Source organism: Pogona vitticeps, chromosome 2, assembly GCF_051106095.1.
Source record: "Pogona vitticeps strain Pit_001003342236 chromosome 2, PviZW2.1, whole genome shotgun sequence".
Lineage (NCBI taxonomy): Eukaryota > Metazoa > Chordata > Lepidosauria > Squamata > Agamidae > Pogona > Pogona vitticeps.
In genome coordinates this window covers 158977652-158994412 of record NC_135784.1, presented here as the reverse complement: position 1 = coordinate 158994412, position 16761 = coordinate 158977652, and the positions used below count along the sequence as shown (strand labels likewise).

Below are 16761 nucleotides of genomic sequence, written 5' to 3'. Positions count from 1 at the left end.
CATGGCGGCATAAACTAACATGAAGTTGGGACAAGATGTATTTCCTTCTGATGCAAAATACTACTTGAAATGCCTGCAAGGGAAAAACCACTGGATCCCACAAATCTACTGCTCAATTATTCTACCCTTGTCAATTGTTTAGAAATTATTATTCTTAGGCCTTTCTCTAATAAGGTGGACCGATTTACATAAAACAAATTATTTGCATAAAAATCCCTAACTTATTCAACTGCTAAATATAGGCATTTTTGCAGAACCTGCATTCCCATTGGCCCAAGGAATAAAGTTAAGATAGAAGGAGAGATTGCAGAGCAATTGATAGATGGCACAAGTAAAATCACAAGGTGGGTAACACAAGGGACAGCAGTTCCACCCTGGACAAACTACAGCCTGTTAGATACTTTGCCAGAACCTATTCTAACAACAACAACAACAACAACAAAGGACAGAAGCTTGGCTTGGAAAGAGAGCAAAACTACTGAAAAAGTCTCCTTCTGTCATCCTGTGTTTCCTCACTTGGAAGCTGGCAATCTCCAACCCGTCTAGAGAAGAATTGGTTCCACCAGCCTGAGATGAGAATTCAGAATGCAGGTAGCAGAAGGCGGCTGTGTACAGCCAGGGTAGGCCAGCTGGGTATATGAAAGATTTTGGCTACTTTTCACAAACAAGAACACTTTCATTCTTGCTTTCAGAACAGGATAACTCCCAGGAATTTTTTTTCATTTTGAATGCAGGTAAAAACCACAAAGAACCCTCCACTACAAAACCGTACTGCTATGAAATCCTCTCAAGAAGCTTCCCCAGGCATGATTCCCTCTGACTTTCACATTTCTCCTACTCCAATGACATTGGAAAACAGCTCACCTCAGACGTTACTGTTCAGATTCAATGACTGCAACCCTAAACCAAATTTTAGCACTAGGTGAGTGAAAACAACAAGGTGCTCCAGACTTGCATGCGCCCATCCTTTTCTGGCACGACTATGGGGGCAAAGAGAGAACCGAGAAGCATCGGCTTCCTGCTTTAAATTGACCCGGGTTCGTTGTAACTTTGACTATGGTTATTTTGACAAAGTTTGCTAAAACAAGCCCAAGTGATAAACGCATTTGTTTCTAGTTTAACAAAACACAGGCAAAACTAACTATGTTTGCCTTTTTTGGGACATGAGAATAAACCACTGTTGTCAAAAAACAGTTGCAAATGTCTTCCCATCTCCTTTTAGAAGCTGTGCCACAGAAAGAGAAGCTCATGAACCCAAGTCTCACGCATATTCATGGGGTCCCTTCCAGCTCTGCAGCTCTGTGAAGGTGATGATAAACTACTGAAGCATGACTTTGTGCTGTCTCCAGAGAAGGCAAGGACTGCAAACAGGGCAAGAGAAATAAGGCAAGATATGTCAGGCTGCCTTCCTCCAAAGAAGAAAGTGGACAAGAATGCCTAAAACTGATTTATAAGTAAGGTCCCATCTCTTCTGGCCAGAGTTTGGAAAACACGGCATCCAGCACACAAAAGCTTAATACTCTTATTGAAACCAGGTTTCTAGCCCTGAGATTCAAAAACATTGGAAGCAATCGGTGACACTGTTTCTCCATGCCACATCCTTTACCTCTCAGAAACGGAACACTTTCTACAAAAGAAGCAAATATGCACATCCTTAATATAGCCAGGTTGCATTGTAGTTCAGCTACCATGTCAAACTCTACACACTGGGAGGGCTTACTTTGCACTTCCAGGAGTCTGTGGGAACATTCTCAATGGCTGGGTTCAAGCAGTAGGTGTGATAGCATTTTTCACAAGCTTCACACACCAACATCCTGCTGTCCTCTCCAGACAACCTGTTAAGGGAAGAGACACTGTGAGCAAGCAGTCAATCGATTCGCCCCATTACGTCTTTGTGGGATACTCAACAGATGGCCCTTTTCTTCCCCGCCTTCAAGGGGACTTACACTCACCTGCAGGTTTGGCAAACTTTGCATTCGTGACACTGCCAGCCAGACCGCTTGCGTGGTGTTACTGTGATTTCCAGACAGGCACCGTGATAGTGCAGACCGCAGCTGGTGCAAAAAAGTAAATCACGCAGCTCCCCTGGGGCATCACATACCATGCAGCGCGAGTCCTCTGCAGGGAGGGGAGAAGGACACACTAGGACCAAAGTGAAGGCTTCATCCCCCACTAGTCTCCACCGTCTGCAGCCTGACTCAAGAACCAACCCTCAACGTACCTGATGCGCCTCCCTTTGACTGGGCACACAACGCTCAGAAACAAAGTTTCTTAATGTTCTTCTTCCTTTAGCTCTACCCATGATCAACGCTTTCCACTTATTTCCATAGTGTTCACAGAACCACTGATGTACCTAGAATGGGGCCCACCCTAATCCCAGCACACCGGAGTCAAATCTGTGCCCCACCACCTCTCCTTGGCCTACCACCAACACATACCCATCTGTACAGCCTGGCTTAGGTGCTCTGGACACAGCAGCTTCAAGCTCTTCATTGACTGGAAGCAGCCACTAGCTGCTGCACAGGGGAAGTGATAATGGCGCTGGCACCCCTCCGCGTGGCATGGAATGGTAGCACCCCGTCTGTTACAGTGTTCACATTTCTGAAAGAAGCAAAGAATGTATCATGTACCCAAAGAGGAAACTGCTCTTTGTGCACAGGGATAGCAGACAAACAAAGGGTCAGAAAAGCTGAATGTACAACCCCAAGATACAGCTTTTGGTCAAAGCACACTTGTGATTACTTACAGTGGTGTAGGGCCCACCTAGTCTCTGCCTGCATGACACAGCTGGCTCCCCAAAGCTGTTCCACAACATCAAAGCATTTAAAGAAGAACTTTTTGGCCCACTATCCAAACTCCAATTTATCCCAAAAGAGCAGCAAGTACAGCACAGAGCATGCTGGGAGATGGTGGCATTCCAGACGTCTTGGCCTACACTGTGCATCATCACTGCCCACCTAACATAGGAACTCTGGGGGTTGTAGGCCAAAATGGCTGGGGGACCAAAGGGATAAATACATGAATTAACTGCTCTCCAAAGAATTCCTGGATTCTTCACGGCCACAAAAAGGAAATCTAAGTCCTTGTTGCCATGGCTTTGTATCATAGTATTTTCCTCTAGAAGTTTAAACATCCCGGATTTTTGTTACTGGAATGAATGCCTCCAACTGCCTCCATCTACTTAGTATGCACATATTACAACACAACCTAGCTGTAAGGAATGTGTTTTCTGGGGGTAGTGGTGGTTGTACGTTTGTGCCCAGATCTCTGAAGAGTGGAGAGGAGGCAAAGAATAGTACTTTGGTCTTTGCAAGAAAACATGTTTGCAGGAGGGGTTGGGAAGGTTAATAGGGGGAACTGGTTGCTCTGTTGGATGAAAGATCGTGCTCTGATCACTGAGTTCCAACATTTACTTTCAAGCCTCTATCTATCTGATTGTGTCAAATAACTTATTCTCAACATTTAAAGGACGCTGTAGAGTCATGAAGAAAAGTCAGAAAAACAGAAGAGCATTTTTCAAAAATCTAAAGTTATGGCTTTGATGCAGCTGATTCGTAGAGCCTTCCCTGGGAGGTTAATCCATGGGACCTGATCTAATTCATCCCACAATAGCTAGAGAAGGTGCCATCCCCGTACCCCATTACAGCTGACTCAAACAGACCTGTGCAATCCCTGAGATGACAGCTTTGTTCACATGGCTCAACCATGACCCTTCTGGACGCAGGACTCCAGCTGACCAAACTACACACCAGTGATGAGCCCAAAAATGCCCTGTGGAGAAAAAAGAAAGAACAAATAACAAAGGAACACAATATTCAGGGACAACAGTATTCAATGAGGAGGAGACCTGACAGCTTCCATTAGGAAATTCAGGAAACATTATGTGGCACAATGAAGAGGACGAACACCATCATTAGAGCCCCCACTAGTGGATCTGTGGGTGACTCACAGTAGATATGTACTGAGTTGCTTGTGGCCCCTGCAGGTGTTCTTGTACTCCAAATGCTATCAAGCCCTTGCTGGTCTAGACCAGTGGTTCTTAACCTTTGTTACTCGGATGTTTTTGAACTGTAACTCCCAGAAACCCCAGCCAGCACAGTTGGTGGTGAAGGCTTCTGGGAGTTGCAGTCCAAAACTCCTGAGTAACCCAAGGTTAAGAACCAGTGGTCTAGACAATGGTGAAAGATGGAAGAATCAGTGGTTCATCAACAGCTGGAGCATCCATGGTTCTCTGCCCTTTCAGTAAATCAACAAGGGCTTCCAATTCCCCGTTACTCAGTAAAAGCAACAAAAGGCCCTTTCAGTCATATTAGATCATCAAAATTAAGGAAGCTTGGGGAAAATCCAAGAGTGAATCTGCATGTCAAAACTCAGATATTGGGGGGGGGGGGAGGAGAGAGAGAGAGAGAGAGAGAAAAGAAACCCCCTGCACCTAAGCTCATCCTCAGTGGCATCGTGATCACACTCCCAGGCCACCATTTTGCACCACTGCAGGAAAGCTGCATCCCTGGGAGGGGTTTGAGGTTTTAGCTTTTAAGACTGCAGACCTCAAAAGCTGACGTCTGCCCTCTGCTAATCCAGAGGACGTGGAACATACGATTAAATGGGAAAGAGCCAACTTTGGGGGTTGATAACCACTGCTTTACTGGCAACGTTGCACATCCAAGTCAGAATAGGATGCCGAGGATATGGGGAAGGCCAGTCCAATACAAGGCGCCAGAAGAGAGGTACCTGTCTCCATTCTCCCCCATGGGGGCTCCCCCTCTGTGCCAATGTCTCACCTGTTGGCTCAAACACCTCTCGTGGTGACACCTCATCAGCAAAGCCAATCAGGGTCAGGTCATCGCTTCCAGCTTCCGCTGAGCCAGGTTGCTTTCCCTCCTGTGGATCAGGAAGATCTTCTGCCCACTCGGGTGCGGGATCAAAACGCAACAGCTCTCGCTGCCCATGAAGGCTCCACTTGCTACAGTTGCAAAATGCACAGCGTTTGGGTGGGGAGCTGGAAGGAGAGAAAGAGCCTGACATAATTTAAGGGACGCGGCAGCCTCTCCTCATCTAGACGGATGTCGGGGCTGGGGGGCAGACATAACACCAGCCGCTTGGGGTCTCTCGTTGGGAGAAATGTGGCCTATAAATAAAACTAATAAATAACAGTGCTGGGGGTTGGACTAGGCCTCAGGAGACTCGAGTTCCGCTATGAAGTCCACTGTGCAATCTCAGGCCAGTCACACACTCTCAGCCTCACTGAACCAGCAGGATTACTCCAAGAGTAAAGTGAGGCGAGAGCCATATATGCCACTCTTAACTCACTGGAGGAAAGGTAGGATATAAATGTAGGAGACAAACAAATTCCAGTTTTTATAGGCTTGTGGGTGTTATAAATGTCACCTGCGCCCTATCCCCATTTTCATAAATGAAAAGCCTGTTTCCTTGTATGCTTCTTGAATTTACGGTATATCCCAGATTTCCTTTGGGCAGTCTATGTGGCTCCCCCCACCCTTTACTCGATCTTCCAAAAAATAAAATAAAATAAAATTGCAAAGTAGTTCACTTATGGGAAGTCTCTATCAGTTCACCTTTACAGTGGTGCCTCGCTAGACAGTTACCCGCATGCCAGTTTTTTCGCTAGACATTGACTTTTTGTGATCGCTATAGCGATTCGCAAAACAGCAATTCCTATGGGGGGATTTTGCTGGACAATGTTTGATCCCTGCTTTGCAAACCGATTTTCGCTAGACGACGATTTTGACAGCTCCCTCCGCACTCGCAAAACAGGTGTTTTGGGACCTACGCTTCGCAAGACAACTATTTAAACAGCTGATCGGCGGTTCACAAAGCCGCTTTTCCTATGGCTGATCTTCACTAGACAACAACATTCTTCCCCATTGGAACACACTGAACAGGTTTCAATGCATTCCAATGGGGAAATGCTTTTCACTAGATGATGATTTCGCTAAATAGTGATTTCAGTGGAACGGATTATCATCGTCTAGCGAGGCACCACTGTGCATTGTGCTGTGTTTGGGTCACTGCAGGTGTTCCTATAAGTGTTATTATTCATACCTTTTCATAAAATTATTAATTGAGCACATCTAATAATTTAATGAAGTAATTACATGTTATGGTCCACAAAGGAAGGAACCAGCCGGGCCAGATCCGATGCGTCACAATCTGCTATGATCCATGTTCCTCATGCTTGATGCATGTGGCATGCACACCTAGCTCTCTGGATCCTTTTATGCCCCCGAAACCCAAATCTCCATAAAATGGGGATCTAACTTCTGTTCTGTCCTTAGTCTACTACCCCCAGGTTCAAATTCCACATCAAACACCTCCACATATCACCACACCATTCTTCCCTGGGCACAAACGTTTCAACCATAATGTTTGGTAGCCTCCCTGGTCTGCACAACAACGACCGAGTTAAAAATCTGCCCAGGAATGAGGCAAAGGAAAGGCAGGCAATTCAGCAACTAGGTTTCACTGTGGGATCAGGCAGACTACAGAGGGGGAGACGAAAAGGAGCAGGACTCTTTGATCACTTCAAACAGGAGAGAGAGAGAGAGAGAAGAACCACTACACTCTTTTTAGAAAAACAGCCGCCAAAAGAGAGAGCTGCTCATTTGCCCACAACACAACGGGCAAAGCACTTTCGCTCCCCTAGCGACCCCCTTTGTGTCTTTAGGGAACCCTCGTTCCACATGTCAGCAACCACAGCACAGAGCCTGTCGTCCCACCCTCACTATGCGCTTTCCTCTCCCTCCCCCTGTCACAAAACCTCCTCCAGCCCTGAGTCCATAGGTTGCCTACCTGCAGGTCTGGGGCGGCTCCTCTTTCGCTTTCGCTTTGTCCAAGGTCTCCTTCACAGGGCTCCCCTCTTCTGGTGGTTTCACGGGCTCAGCTTCCACACTGCCCTGCTCCTCAGACACCACAATCCCACCTGCAGCTGCAAGAAGGTATCAGTCAGGAGTTGGGCACGACTGGTCACAGGCCCTGATGCCTGAGCCGCATGTCCCTTCCCTAAGGAACTCTCCGAGGAGACAGTGGGCTACAAGGAACACAGGCCCCTTTCTCGTGTGTGTGTGTGTGGGGGGGGAGGGCATGGAAAGGTAGCACTTATTGAATTCTTCCATCTTTAACATGTCACCCAACAAATCTCGATAGGACTGTAATAAGCATTTCCAAACAGGGAGCTACCATGTTTTCCCAAAAATAATACAGGATCTTATATTAATTTCTGCTCCAAAAAAACCTTTGGGTCTTATTTTCAGGGAATGTTTTATTTTTTTATGTACAGCAATCTACATTGATTCAAGTACAGTCCTGTCATCTTCTTCTGGTTGCTGCACAAGGGTGGAGGGCGGGGTTTCACTTAACTGGGGCTTGTTTTTGGGGTAGGGCTCATATTGCAAGCATCCTGAAACATCATACTAGGGCTTATTTTCAGGTTAGGTCTTATTTTCAGGGAAACAGTGTAATAGTGAGTTCCACAGAGCGTCCAGCATTCTATGTTGTCATGAACTAAACACTGAGAGGGAGAAAGGGAAGGCAACACAGTACTCTTGTGCTTCCACAGCAGCCTCACGGATGCATCTAAGCTGTGTTTCAAAATTTATTTATTTTATTTTATTTATTTATTGTATTTATACCCTGCCTATCTAGTCATTTCGACCACTCTAGGCGGCTTACAACATAAAGCATAACAAGTTCAAGGAAAATTTATAACATTTAATTAATTAAATGATTCTGCAAGATGGGAAAAATACAAAATAAATCAAATAAAGAGGAAAAAAAGGAAAGAGGTCAGGAATTAACTGGAAGGGAAGGCATGTCTATACATCCACGTTTTTAGCTGGTTCTTAAAAGTACCTAGCGAGGGTGCAGCACGAATCTCCGGAGGCAGCTTATTCCAGAGGCAAGGAGCCACCGCCGAGAAGGCCCGGTTTCTAGTTCTTTCCTTTCGGGCCTCCCTCAGCGTCAGGCTCCTCAGCCTCACCTCCTGGGTCGCGCGGGTGACACGGGTAGAACTGGGTGGGAATAAGCGTTCCGCCAAGTATTGAGGTCCTAAACCATTTAGGGCTTTATATGTAAGCATTAACACTTTGATATGCAGGCCAGCTCCTCTCTGTTGTCCTCACATGATCGTGGGAAGTAAACCCACACTCCTTTTAAAGACAAATTTAAAGCAGCATACACCTCGAAAATCACATTCACCACACAGACAGGACCCTGGAGGAGATGTTGGTGGGCCTCCAGACATAGACTACTGCTTCCACAATTCTCTGAAATCGACTATACTGACTAGATGTTCTAGGCACTGCAGCGCAACAATATACTGCAGTGGTTCCCAGTCTTGGGTCCCCAGATGTTCATGGACTGTTAGTTAGTTAGGCATCCTTCAGTCTCGAAAGACTATGGTAACGTGCTCTGAATAAAGGACTTGGAACAGCGTCTAGTGTGGCTGAGGAGGCCAATTCGAGAGTGACAATCCCTACCACACTGAAGACAAATCCAATCTGACCCCTGTCCAGCTCTCTGCTTTTGCTGCTTTTGTGACTTCCTCTTCACCTCGGCCTGCACTCCCAGAAATCCTAGCCAGCACAGCAAAGGTGAAGTTTTAGAACATCTGGGGACCCAAGGCTGGGAAATCACTGAACAGGGGTGCCAAAGGTTTTGTACCCGCTAACTGAGACCAAGTAACCAAAGTGATTCATCTTTAGCCATATGAGTGTGGCCACAGAACCAACACCAAACATCACTTTCCCCATTCCTTCTCAGTTCTAACCCACTGACGCCCACTCCTCTTCCCAAGTAGAAAGGCACAAAAGCCCCATCATCTTTCACTCTTCCTGTGAAGTAGCCGCTTTGCATGTTAGAAACTGGGTCGAACATTTTGTACGTTCAGCACCGCACTGCATCTTCTGCTACAATTCTACTATTCCATTGTCATGGAAACTTCAGCAGCCAATTTCTTTCCCTTAAAAATAATACAGGAGTTGTTTAAGCATATCAATACCCGTGAGAAATGTGGAAGGAGAGGTCAGGAATCCAAACATTTACAACACCCAAATCTTTCCAGCATTACAGCTTTGTGGGAGGACATGCATCTCTCAAAGCAGTAAGAGGGAAAGCAACCATCCATTAGAGTACATTATGGGCTCAGAAGTCAGTATGAGGTGATGGATAAAGCAAGCCAAATTCCAGGAGCATGAAAGTGACATCTCAAGCACAGGAATGTGCCAGATAATAAAGAACCTCCAGCGACAAATGTAGAGTCCAAAAATTATGCAACCAAACACCTTCTGCTCTTTCTGTGCAACTTTTCATTACTGCGGGATCACCATTGCAAAGACTGTTGAGGATGTGCCACCTGCTGCCAGAAAACCGCCTCTCACCTATTTGGTTACAGACGGGTTTTTCTTGCCCATGACATTCTCACGCATAATGCCCACTCAGGAGAAGAAATATGCACTCACATCCTTTCCAAAAGCACCAGGAGTGCAGGGTAGGATATCATGGCAGCAGAGCCCCACCCTTAGGCACCGGGCAAAGCAGGACAGAGAGAACATAACGTGGGGACAGAGCTTTGGAGGACAAAGCCATGTGTGCCACATGCTCTGCTTTGTGTCCCCAATCTAACCTGCTGGCTGCAAGTACAGTGAAGGACAGTAGCCTGCATTGAGGCAAGATTCAACTCTCTGTCTGACTGGTTTCTGCAGAAAGAAGCAGCAGGCAGAGAAGGAACGCAATCTTGCCTTTTGCCCCAGATAGCAAAATGCTCTGGATCAGCCCCATGTGGCGACTGCAAAGGCTAACAGACCAGCAACTTACAGCTTGTGTTGACGGCACACTGCATTCACCACCAACAGGCTGCTCAAGAGCAAGAGGAGTCCAGTTGGGAGTACTTACCTGGTGTATCGGAGTCTTTGTCCTCACCAGTTGGTTTCTGATCATCCATCCTGTCTCCAAGGGACCTAGAGAGAAGGAGAAACAGCTCATTACACTTGCATCCCATCAGCTCCTTTTGGAACCTTTAACTTTCTTTCTTAGCATTTTGCTGTATTTTAAAATTATGTCGCATGAGCCGCTTTCCCATTAAGCCTAATGCTAAGCACACTAGATGCCAGAAGAAAAAAGAGAAAGAACTCCATATTAAAGCACAAAACATCCTGCACTCAAGACATACAGATCACATTTACATGCCCTGCTTCTGCATAATCACCTCCGCTTCCTGTACAAATGTTATCTGAAAATAAACCCTGAGGTGTGGGGGAAAAAGAAAGGGAAAGACATGGGACTGGAGCTAACTAGGGGGACAGTGTAGAGCAGGGGTCCCCAACCTTATTCACCTTGTGGACCTGCTGGGGAAGGCAGGACACCACCACCCCCGTGCTCATGCACATGCACAAACATAAGACCATGCTGGTACATGGTAAAGGCAGCTCCTTCCACAATATTAAACACTGGGAATGCCACACACAGTTCCCAATTTCCAGGAACGCTCCCCCCTTTAAAAAAAATTATTAGCAAGATAGAACCAGCCAAATAATTCTGGTCTACGCAAAAGAGCAATGATGTCCGATCTTTTGGGGATTGCCATGTTATTCCAAAATAGGTTGATGTGGCAAAGGCTCATGACTGGTGGGCTTGCTTTAATACATGAAGGTATTGGGTATAAGTAGCTACATAACCCACTGGTTCTTAACCTTGGGTTACTCAGGAGTTTTGGACTGCAACTCCCAGAAGCCTTCACCACCAGCTGTCCTGACTGGGGTTTCTGGGAGTTGCAGTTCAAAAGCATCCGAGTAACAAAGGTTAAGAACCACTGACATAACCTACCATTTGGGACAGCTTTTTTGAATCTCTCTCTCAGTCTACTGATTCTGGGAGGTATACCTGAATGAAAATACATTTTAAAGCCATTGCTTACACATATGTTATTGCAGTCTATTGCACATGTCTAGAACCTATTGCTTGGCCACCTGCATAAAGACAGTATCACCCCCAAATTCAAGTGATATGAGCATTCCACCTACCATGGAAATTTAACTGTGAATACTTTTATACTGGGGGGAAAACAGAAAGCGCCCGATTTTCAGTTCAATCTATTCTGAGACATCTTAACAATAGATAAATTCTTCACTGAATTATAAATTATAGTAAACTTCAAACACCTTGACAACTTCATGTAATACCAGTTCCCATTCCTAATACACATGGAAACTGTTTGAAGACTTTGTAACCGGCAACCAGGGTGGCTTTGATTTACATTTTTAAAACTGGATTTTTTTAACCATTTCAATCAAAACAATTTTTAATTTAAATTGTCATTTAAATCCGTTTGATTTTTAAAAGAAATCAATGGTTTTTGTCCACCCTGCTGGCAACTAAAATTGAACCATATTGAGTACTGTATAATTTTGAACAACTAATTGGCCATAACCCTTTTAGGTATTTACACAGAGAGAAGAGCATTCACAGGAGTCCAGCCATTTAAATGTCAAAGTACAGTATTGGTCAAAAGTTAGTTGCCTGCTTGCCTGTGCCCTTGACACACAGCACACACCTGGCACCTTGCCAATTAATCGCAATCAGCCAAGGCAAATTGTACAACTGCTCTTACACATGTTCTAACATCTGCCAAGATTCTGGCCACCATTTCAAAGACTCTCAAGGCATTCTACAATAAAAAAAAACAAACACATATAATAAAAACAATACCTAAAAATAATGAAGTAATGGAACAGAAGAAGCAATCATATCCATTAAAACAATTAATTACGGTAGTTGTTAACTATTAGGAAAATAGTTATGAAAAAGCCTTGGCAAAGAATTAAGCATTTGGTTCACAGCAGAAATATCTAACCCTGGAAGTCTGCTTAATCTGAATGCTGAGATCATTCCACTGGGCAGGCACCACAACACGAAAGTCCCTGCTCTCCAGCACAACGAAACAAGCCTAAGTAGGTGTGACGACAACAAGCAGAGTTCCCCAAAGGAGAAAAAGAATCTCTGTACAGGAAAGGACAGTTCCTCAGATAATATGCTCTTGACCAGTACAGGGTTTAATAAGGCAAGAGTAATACAGTGGGGTCTTGACTTGAGAACTTAATCCGTATTGGAAGGCGGTTCTCAAGTCAAAAAGTCTGTAAGTCAAGTCTCCATTGACCTACAGTGCACTGAAAACCGATTAATCCCGTAACAGGCCGTTTTTGTTCCATTTTGGGTTTTTTCCCGGTCTGTAAATCAAATCTCAGTCTGCAAGTCAAACCTAAATTTTGCAGCCAGAGAAGTCTGTAACTCAAAAAGTCTGTAAGTCAAGCCGTCTGTAAGTCAAGGGTCCACTGTAGCTTTGAACTTTTTTGCTACCAAACATCAATCACGCCCCCAAATCCCCCACATTTTCAACTTTAATTTGTGTAGGCATTTTGAGAGTCTTTTCTTATTTTGTGCATTATGAGGCCAACACCTAAAACAAACCAGAGAGATGAGACGTCACAGAGCTGTTCTTGATATCGAAAATGTCTCTCCCTCACCCTATTGTTTGCCTCAAGATTTCATTTAAAGTCTTTTACTGTAATACATCCCTTGGACAAAAGAGTCATCATCAGTAGCTGCCATATAGGCGCAGAGATGAAAATGCAGATTTCCAAGTTTAGGCGTTGCTCAAAACAGAACATGAAAGTGAAAAATCAGCTCCATATGAATCCATATCTGTCTTTCGGCAGTGGGTTTTAAATTACATTTCTTGTGGAGTTGCATCCTGCTCCAAAATTTCAGGAAAATGACATAAAATAAACCCAAAATAAACAAAGATGCTGTTTCCTTACATTCTGAGTTTAACTGTTAAGGGCTGAAGTTCCCAATGCTGAAGGCCACTGCAAGTTTTTTTTAAAGCCCCTAAGATCCAGTAACTCCACTGAAACCACAGAAAAAAGTAGATAGTCTCTGTCTCATACGGACTGATAAAATAAAAAAGGAGCATTAAAGAGAGGCAAGAGAATTCAGACCATACAGTGTTACAGTAGACTCTATTATGGGACATTCTGTAGTTCCCTGTAATCATGTGAACAAGAGTAAGAGACTTCAACAGTACTTTTTGGTTTACAAATGCAATCCTGATAAACAAGAATCAAGTCTAAACATCTTTATGAAGGCAAGAGTGGAACTGTAGGGTGTGATTTTTCTCATTCGCCTGTTAAATCACCCAGATCAGCAGTTCCTGCTACTCAGTGCCCTTGCTCCATATCCTAATTGCTTTTCATCACCACCTCTATGGTAGGATATCTTTAAGCGCAGCAATTTCCAGGGGGTGAACAGGCTTATTATGTGAACAGAAAGAAGCCACTGGAGCACTACCTGCAACAAGACAGCCCTAGCAAGTAAAAAGTAGCACAAGATATTTTGACATTTGTACAGACTGACCTCAATTAAAACCTTCTGAAGGATGGGAAGCTGGAAAAGCTAATAAATCCAGCAGAAGGTCCCCTGGGAAGAGGATACCCTATAATCTACCATGCTCAAGAGAGAAGCAGGAGGAAGAAGTGAAGCAAGAAAGCAGCCATGAAATGATGTGTACAACCAGAAAAGAGATCCAACCCTCTGCCATCAACCACCACACAAGCAGGCCACACCCTATATCCTGGAATGGAGCTCATGGGCAGAGGTCAAGCAAAGGCAATTAGGGAGAGAGTCAGGTTTGGAAACCATGGCCTGCGTGGCCTAATCTCAGCTATACTTTCAGTTTGTCTGATACAGTGCACTATCCTAGCCTGTTGTTTAGAAATAATATTGGGATGGCCATATTACGGGTTCCCATTGAACTCTCAGACATTTCAACAGTGTTTCCTGAGCCAAGAAAGGCTCTCTATGGACTCTGCAGCTCTTGGCAGCTCACTGAGATGGCCTGGAGAACCCCTGTCTTCTGCAGGTACCGTATATGTGGTGCGAGTGGCAGCAAAAGTAGAAATGCCTCCTCTTGCAGCAAAGAGATGAAGAACTGAGGAGGCATGGAAGACAACATGCAAAAGAGAGGAGAGGCAGCCATTTGCTAAGGAGGCCATGTCAGGGAGGAAAGAGGAGCAGCGCCCCTAGGTGGGTGGGCAGCAACAACAGAAGAGAGGTAGAGTGAAAGCTGATGAAGAGAGCAATGAGCGAGCACAACAACTGTGTGTGGAAAGAAAGCAGACTCACACAAAGTCCACAGCTCAATTTTGCACTGGATGAACTGCTGGACAGCTCAGTGGTTTAGGTCTCTAGCTGCAGAACCAAACTTTGGGAGTTCAATTCCAAAATGGGCCTCCTTGAAAGGAGATGGGCTCCATGATCTATAGGACCCTCCCCAGCTCTACAGTTCTAAGATGATGCTGATGATGATTATAATGGCCCAGAGACAAGAGCTGGGCCCAAGCTACTGGGCTTCGAACCCCAGCTGTCCATGACCCTTCTCTGCTTCTGCTATGCAGACGACACCCAAGGGTGGCACAAGTTAATCCACACGGGGGCAGAATCTGCACTTTCCCCTCCAGCCAAGCTCTCTAGGCCTCTGTTAGGAAGGAGGGGAAATTAATCTGTTCCCTCCAAGGCCCCTCCACTTTTCCTAGGTTAAATTAGGGGGTTAGGGCCGGAAAGGGGTTTGTTTGCATTTGCGTCCTTCACCCACCCCCGTGGGCCTAATAGAGGAAGGATGATCATGGACGCAGCTTTCCGACTTTTCCAAACTGTGTCTTAGGGGGTGGCGGGTGAGGATCTGATACTGTAGCCATTCCTAAAATACAAAGCACCAGGCCATATAATTTTATAGAGGGCTATGGGGGAAGGAGAGGCCTTCTATTTTCATGTTCTGGCCACAGTATTGGAACAAGAAAGAAGCCATCTTTCCATTCAGTTCAAGATACGCTAAGCTCACTTTTTGTGGACTGGGACAGATAAAGCAGCCTGGACTGCCTTTTCCTGCTGAAATTGCTTCCTGCCCTTTTGAAAGGTTGGAGCCTTTCTAACTTTCCCTCAAGCAAAAAAAAAATCCTACTTACACAGGAGTGGCTTGAGCAGCTTGGTCGCCATAGCGCCGGCGGAACCCGAGGCTGCTGGAAATGGGTGCTCCCTGAGGAAGAGATTTGACCCTTTGCCCAGGCATCTCTCCAAACCGGAAAAAGTCAAGCCACAAAGTTTATCATTCCCAACTCAAGAGTCCTTTCCAACATGGAGGAGATACTTGAAAGTCTGGGAAAAGAGGGGGGCGGTGCGCGTGCACGTGTATGCACAATTTTTCACCACTGCTCTTCAATGATATTTTCATTTGTTTTGACGTTTTTGCTTTTCTGGATAATTTGAATAATTGAAAGATTTTGGATTACAGTATGTGTGTTTTTAGAACCAGAAATAACATGTTTTAAAACAGGTGTTCATATATTCCTATCTAGTGTTGAGTCTCAAAATAATTTCCTATGCTCACTTAGGACTTGAGGTAGATGTTGCTGTTCAGCTAAATCCATTAGTGTATGCACAAAGGTTAGTATTCTCTGTACAGGTTTTTAAGTTGCTGACTTCAGTCAGTGGTTATAATGAACATCTGGGCAAGATCACACACACGAAGTAATTTGTTTGTTTAAAATGTTTTCACCACACAAAAGGGACCCAAGGCGGCTTACATCATTAAAACAACAACAACAATTAAAGCTAACAACAGTGAGTATACAAATACTAAAAAGGATCAAACATATACCATACTAAAAAATATAATTAACATCAAAATACATTCAATGCAGTAAGGTACAACAATCCATTGAAAAAAACACTCTGGTATGCAGTCACTCACTCAGGGAAAGCTCACCTGAACAGAAAGGCCTTCATGCCACTTCAGCCACGGTTTTTGTTTTGTTTTGTTTTGTTTTTAATTTAACTGAAAGTGGGGTCGGGGTAGAAAAAAATAAAGGTGGGCACAAATGCTACAACATATGTGGCTTCCATGTTACGCTGCAGGTTAAGATAAAAATAGGTCCCATGTCGCCATCCAATTTCTCTTTGGAATTTGGTAACAGATTAAAAACAAACTAGGATGACATTACCTCGGTTATATTTAAAATATCCACTGGATTTGCCCAAACACTTCTGAAAAAATGACATTTTTTTGCTTCTAATTTCTGCCTCGAGGCTTTTTGATAAATCTAAAAATGCCCACCTTCCTACCAGGTTAAAGAAACCTTGGCTCTCGTTTCTCTTCAGGATTTTAAGAGATTCAAAGACACAGTACAGTAAGAGAAAAGAAAGAGGCAGGAGCCAGGACCAGCTTCTCTTTCTGGGATAAAGACTGCATTTTGGTTATTAGATCTCTCTTTTTCCGTCACTCCCTTTTCAACCAGTGTACTTTAAGCACCAACTAAAGCCCATGCATCCTGCAACCAACTCCATGGCCAAAGTTCAGCACCAAAATTTGCTTTCTCCTCCCCCACACACATACCTTTTAAACGAGGCATTTATGCTTTAAAATTATGGCACTCATATGTAGTTTTAGGGTCAGCCAGTGTTTCAGGAAAGCTCTGAGGAGTTCTAATTGGGTTCAAACCAAGACATGCATGTCTCGTGCACCTTGTTTTAAAATCCGGAAGTGACCCATTGTTTCAGTCTTTGCTTTATATTGGTGGTGTGGCAGTAAAATTAGAGGGCAATGCTTCCTTTTGCTGCCACCACTGAGTTTTAGCATTAAAGTACTACAAACCCTTCTCTTTTTTGCTAAAATGAACAGTGGCATAGATCAAAAGT

General features: G+C 44.5%; 1 protein-coding gene across 3 annotated transcripts in view; it reads right to left on the bottom strand.

The window, feature by feature from the left end:
- The window catches only part of KMT2D (lysine methyltransferase 2D), a 101916-nt gene that overhangs the window by 73669 nt on the left and 11486 nt on the right, over positions 1-16761 (bottom strand). For all 3 annotated transcript variants that reach the window (XM_072990975.2, XM_072990974.2, XM_072990976.2), the window contains 7 exons: positions 9910-9974; positions 6811-6946; positions 4782-4999; positions 3662-3771; positions 2439-2601; positions 1953-2118; positions 1721-1835 (listed from right to left, as the gene is read on the bottom strand). In XM_072990975.2, coding sequence (XP_072847076.2) covers positions 1721-1835; positions 1953-2118; positions 2439-2601; positions 3662-3771; positions 4782-4999; positions 6811-6946; positions 9910-9958 — 957 coding nt within the window. In that variant the 5' untranslated portion in view covers positions 9959-9974. The remainder of the gene's footprint in view (positions 1-1720; positions 1836-1952; positions 2119-2438; positions 2602-3661; positions 3772-4781; positions 5000-6810; positions 6947-9909; positions 9975-16761) is intronic.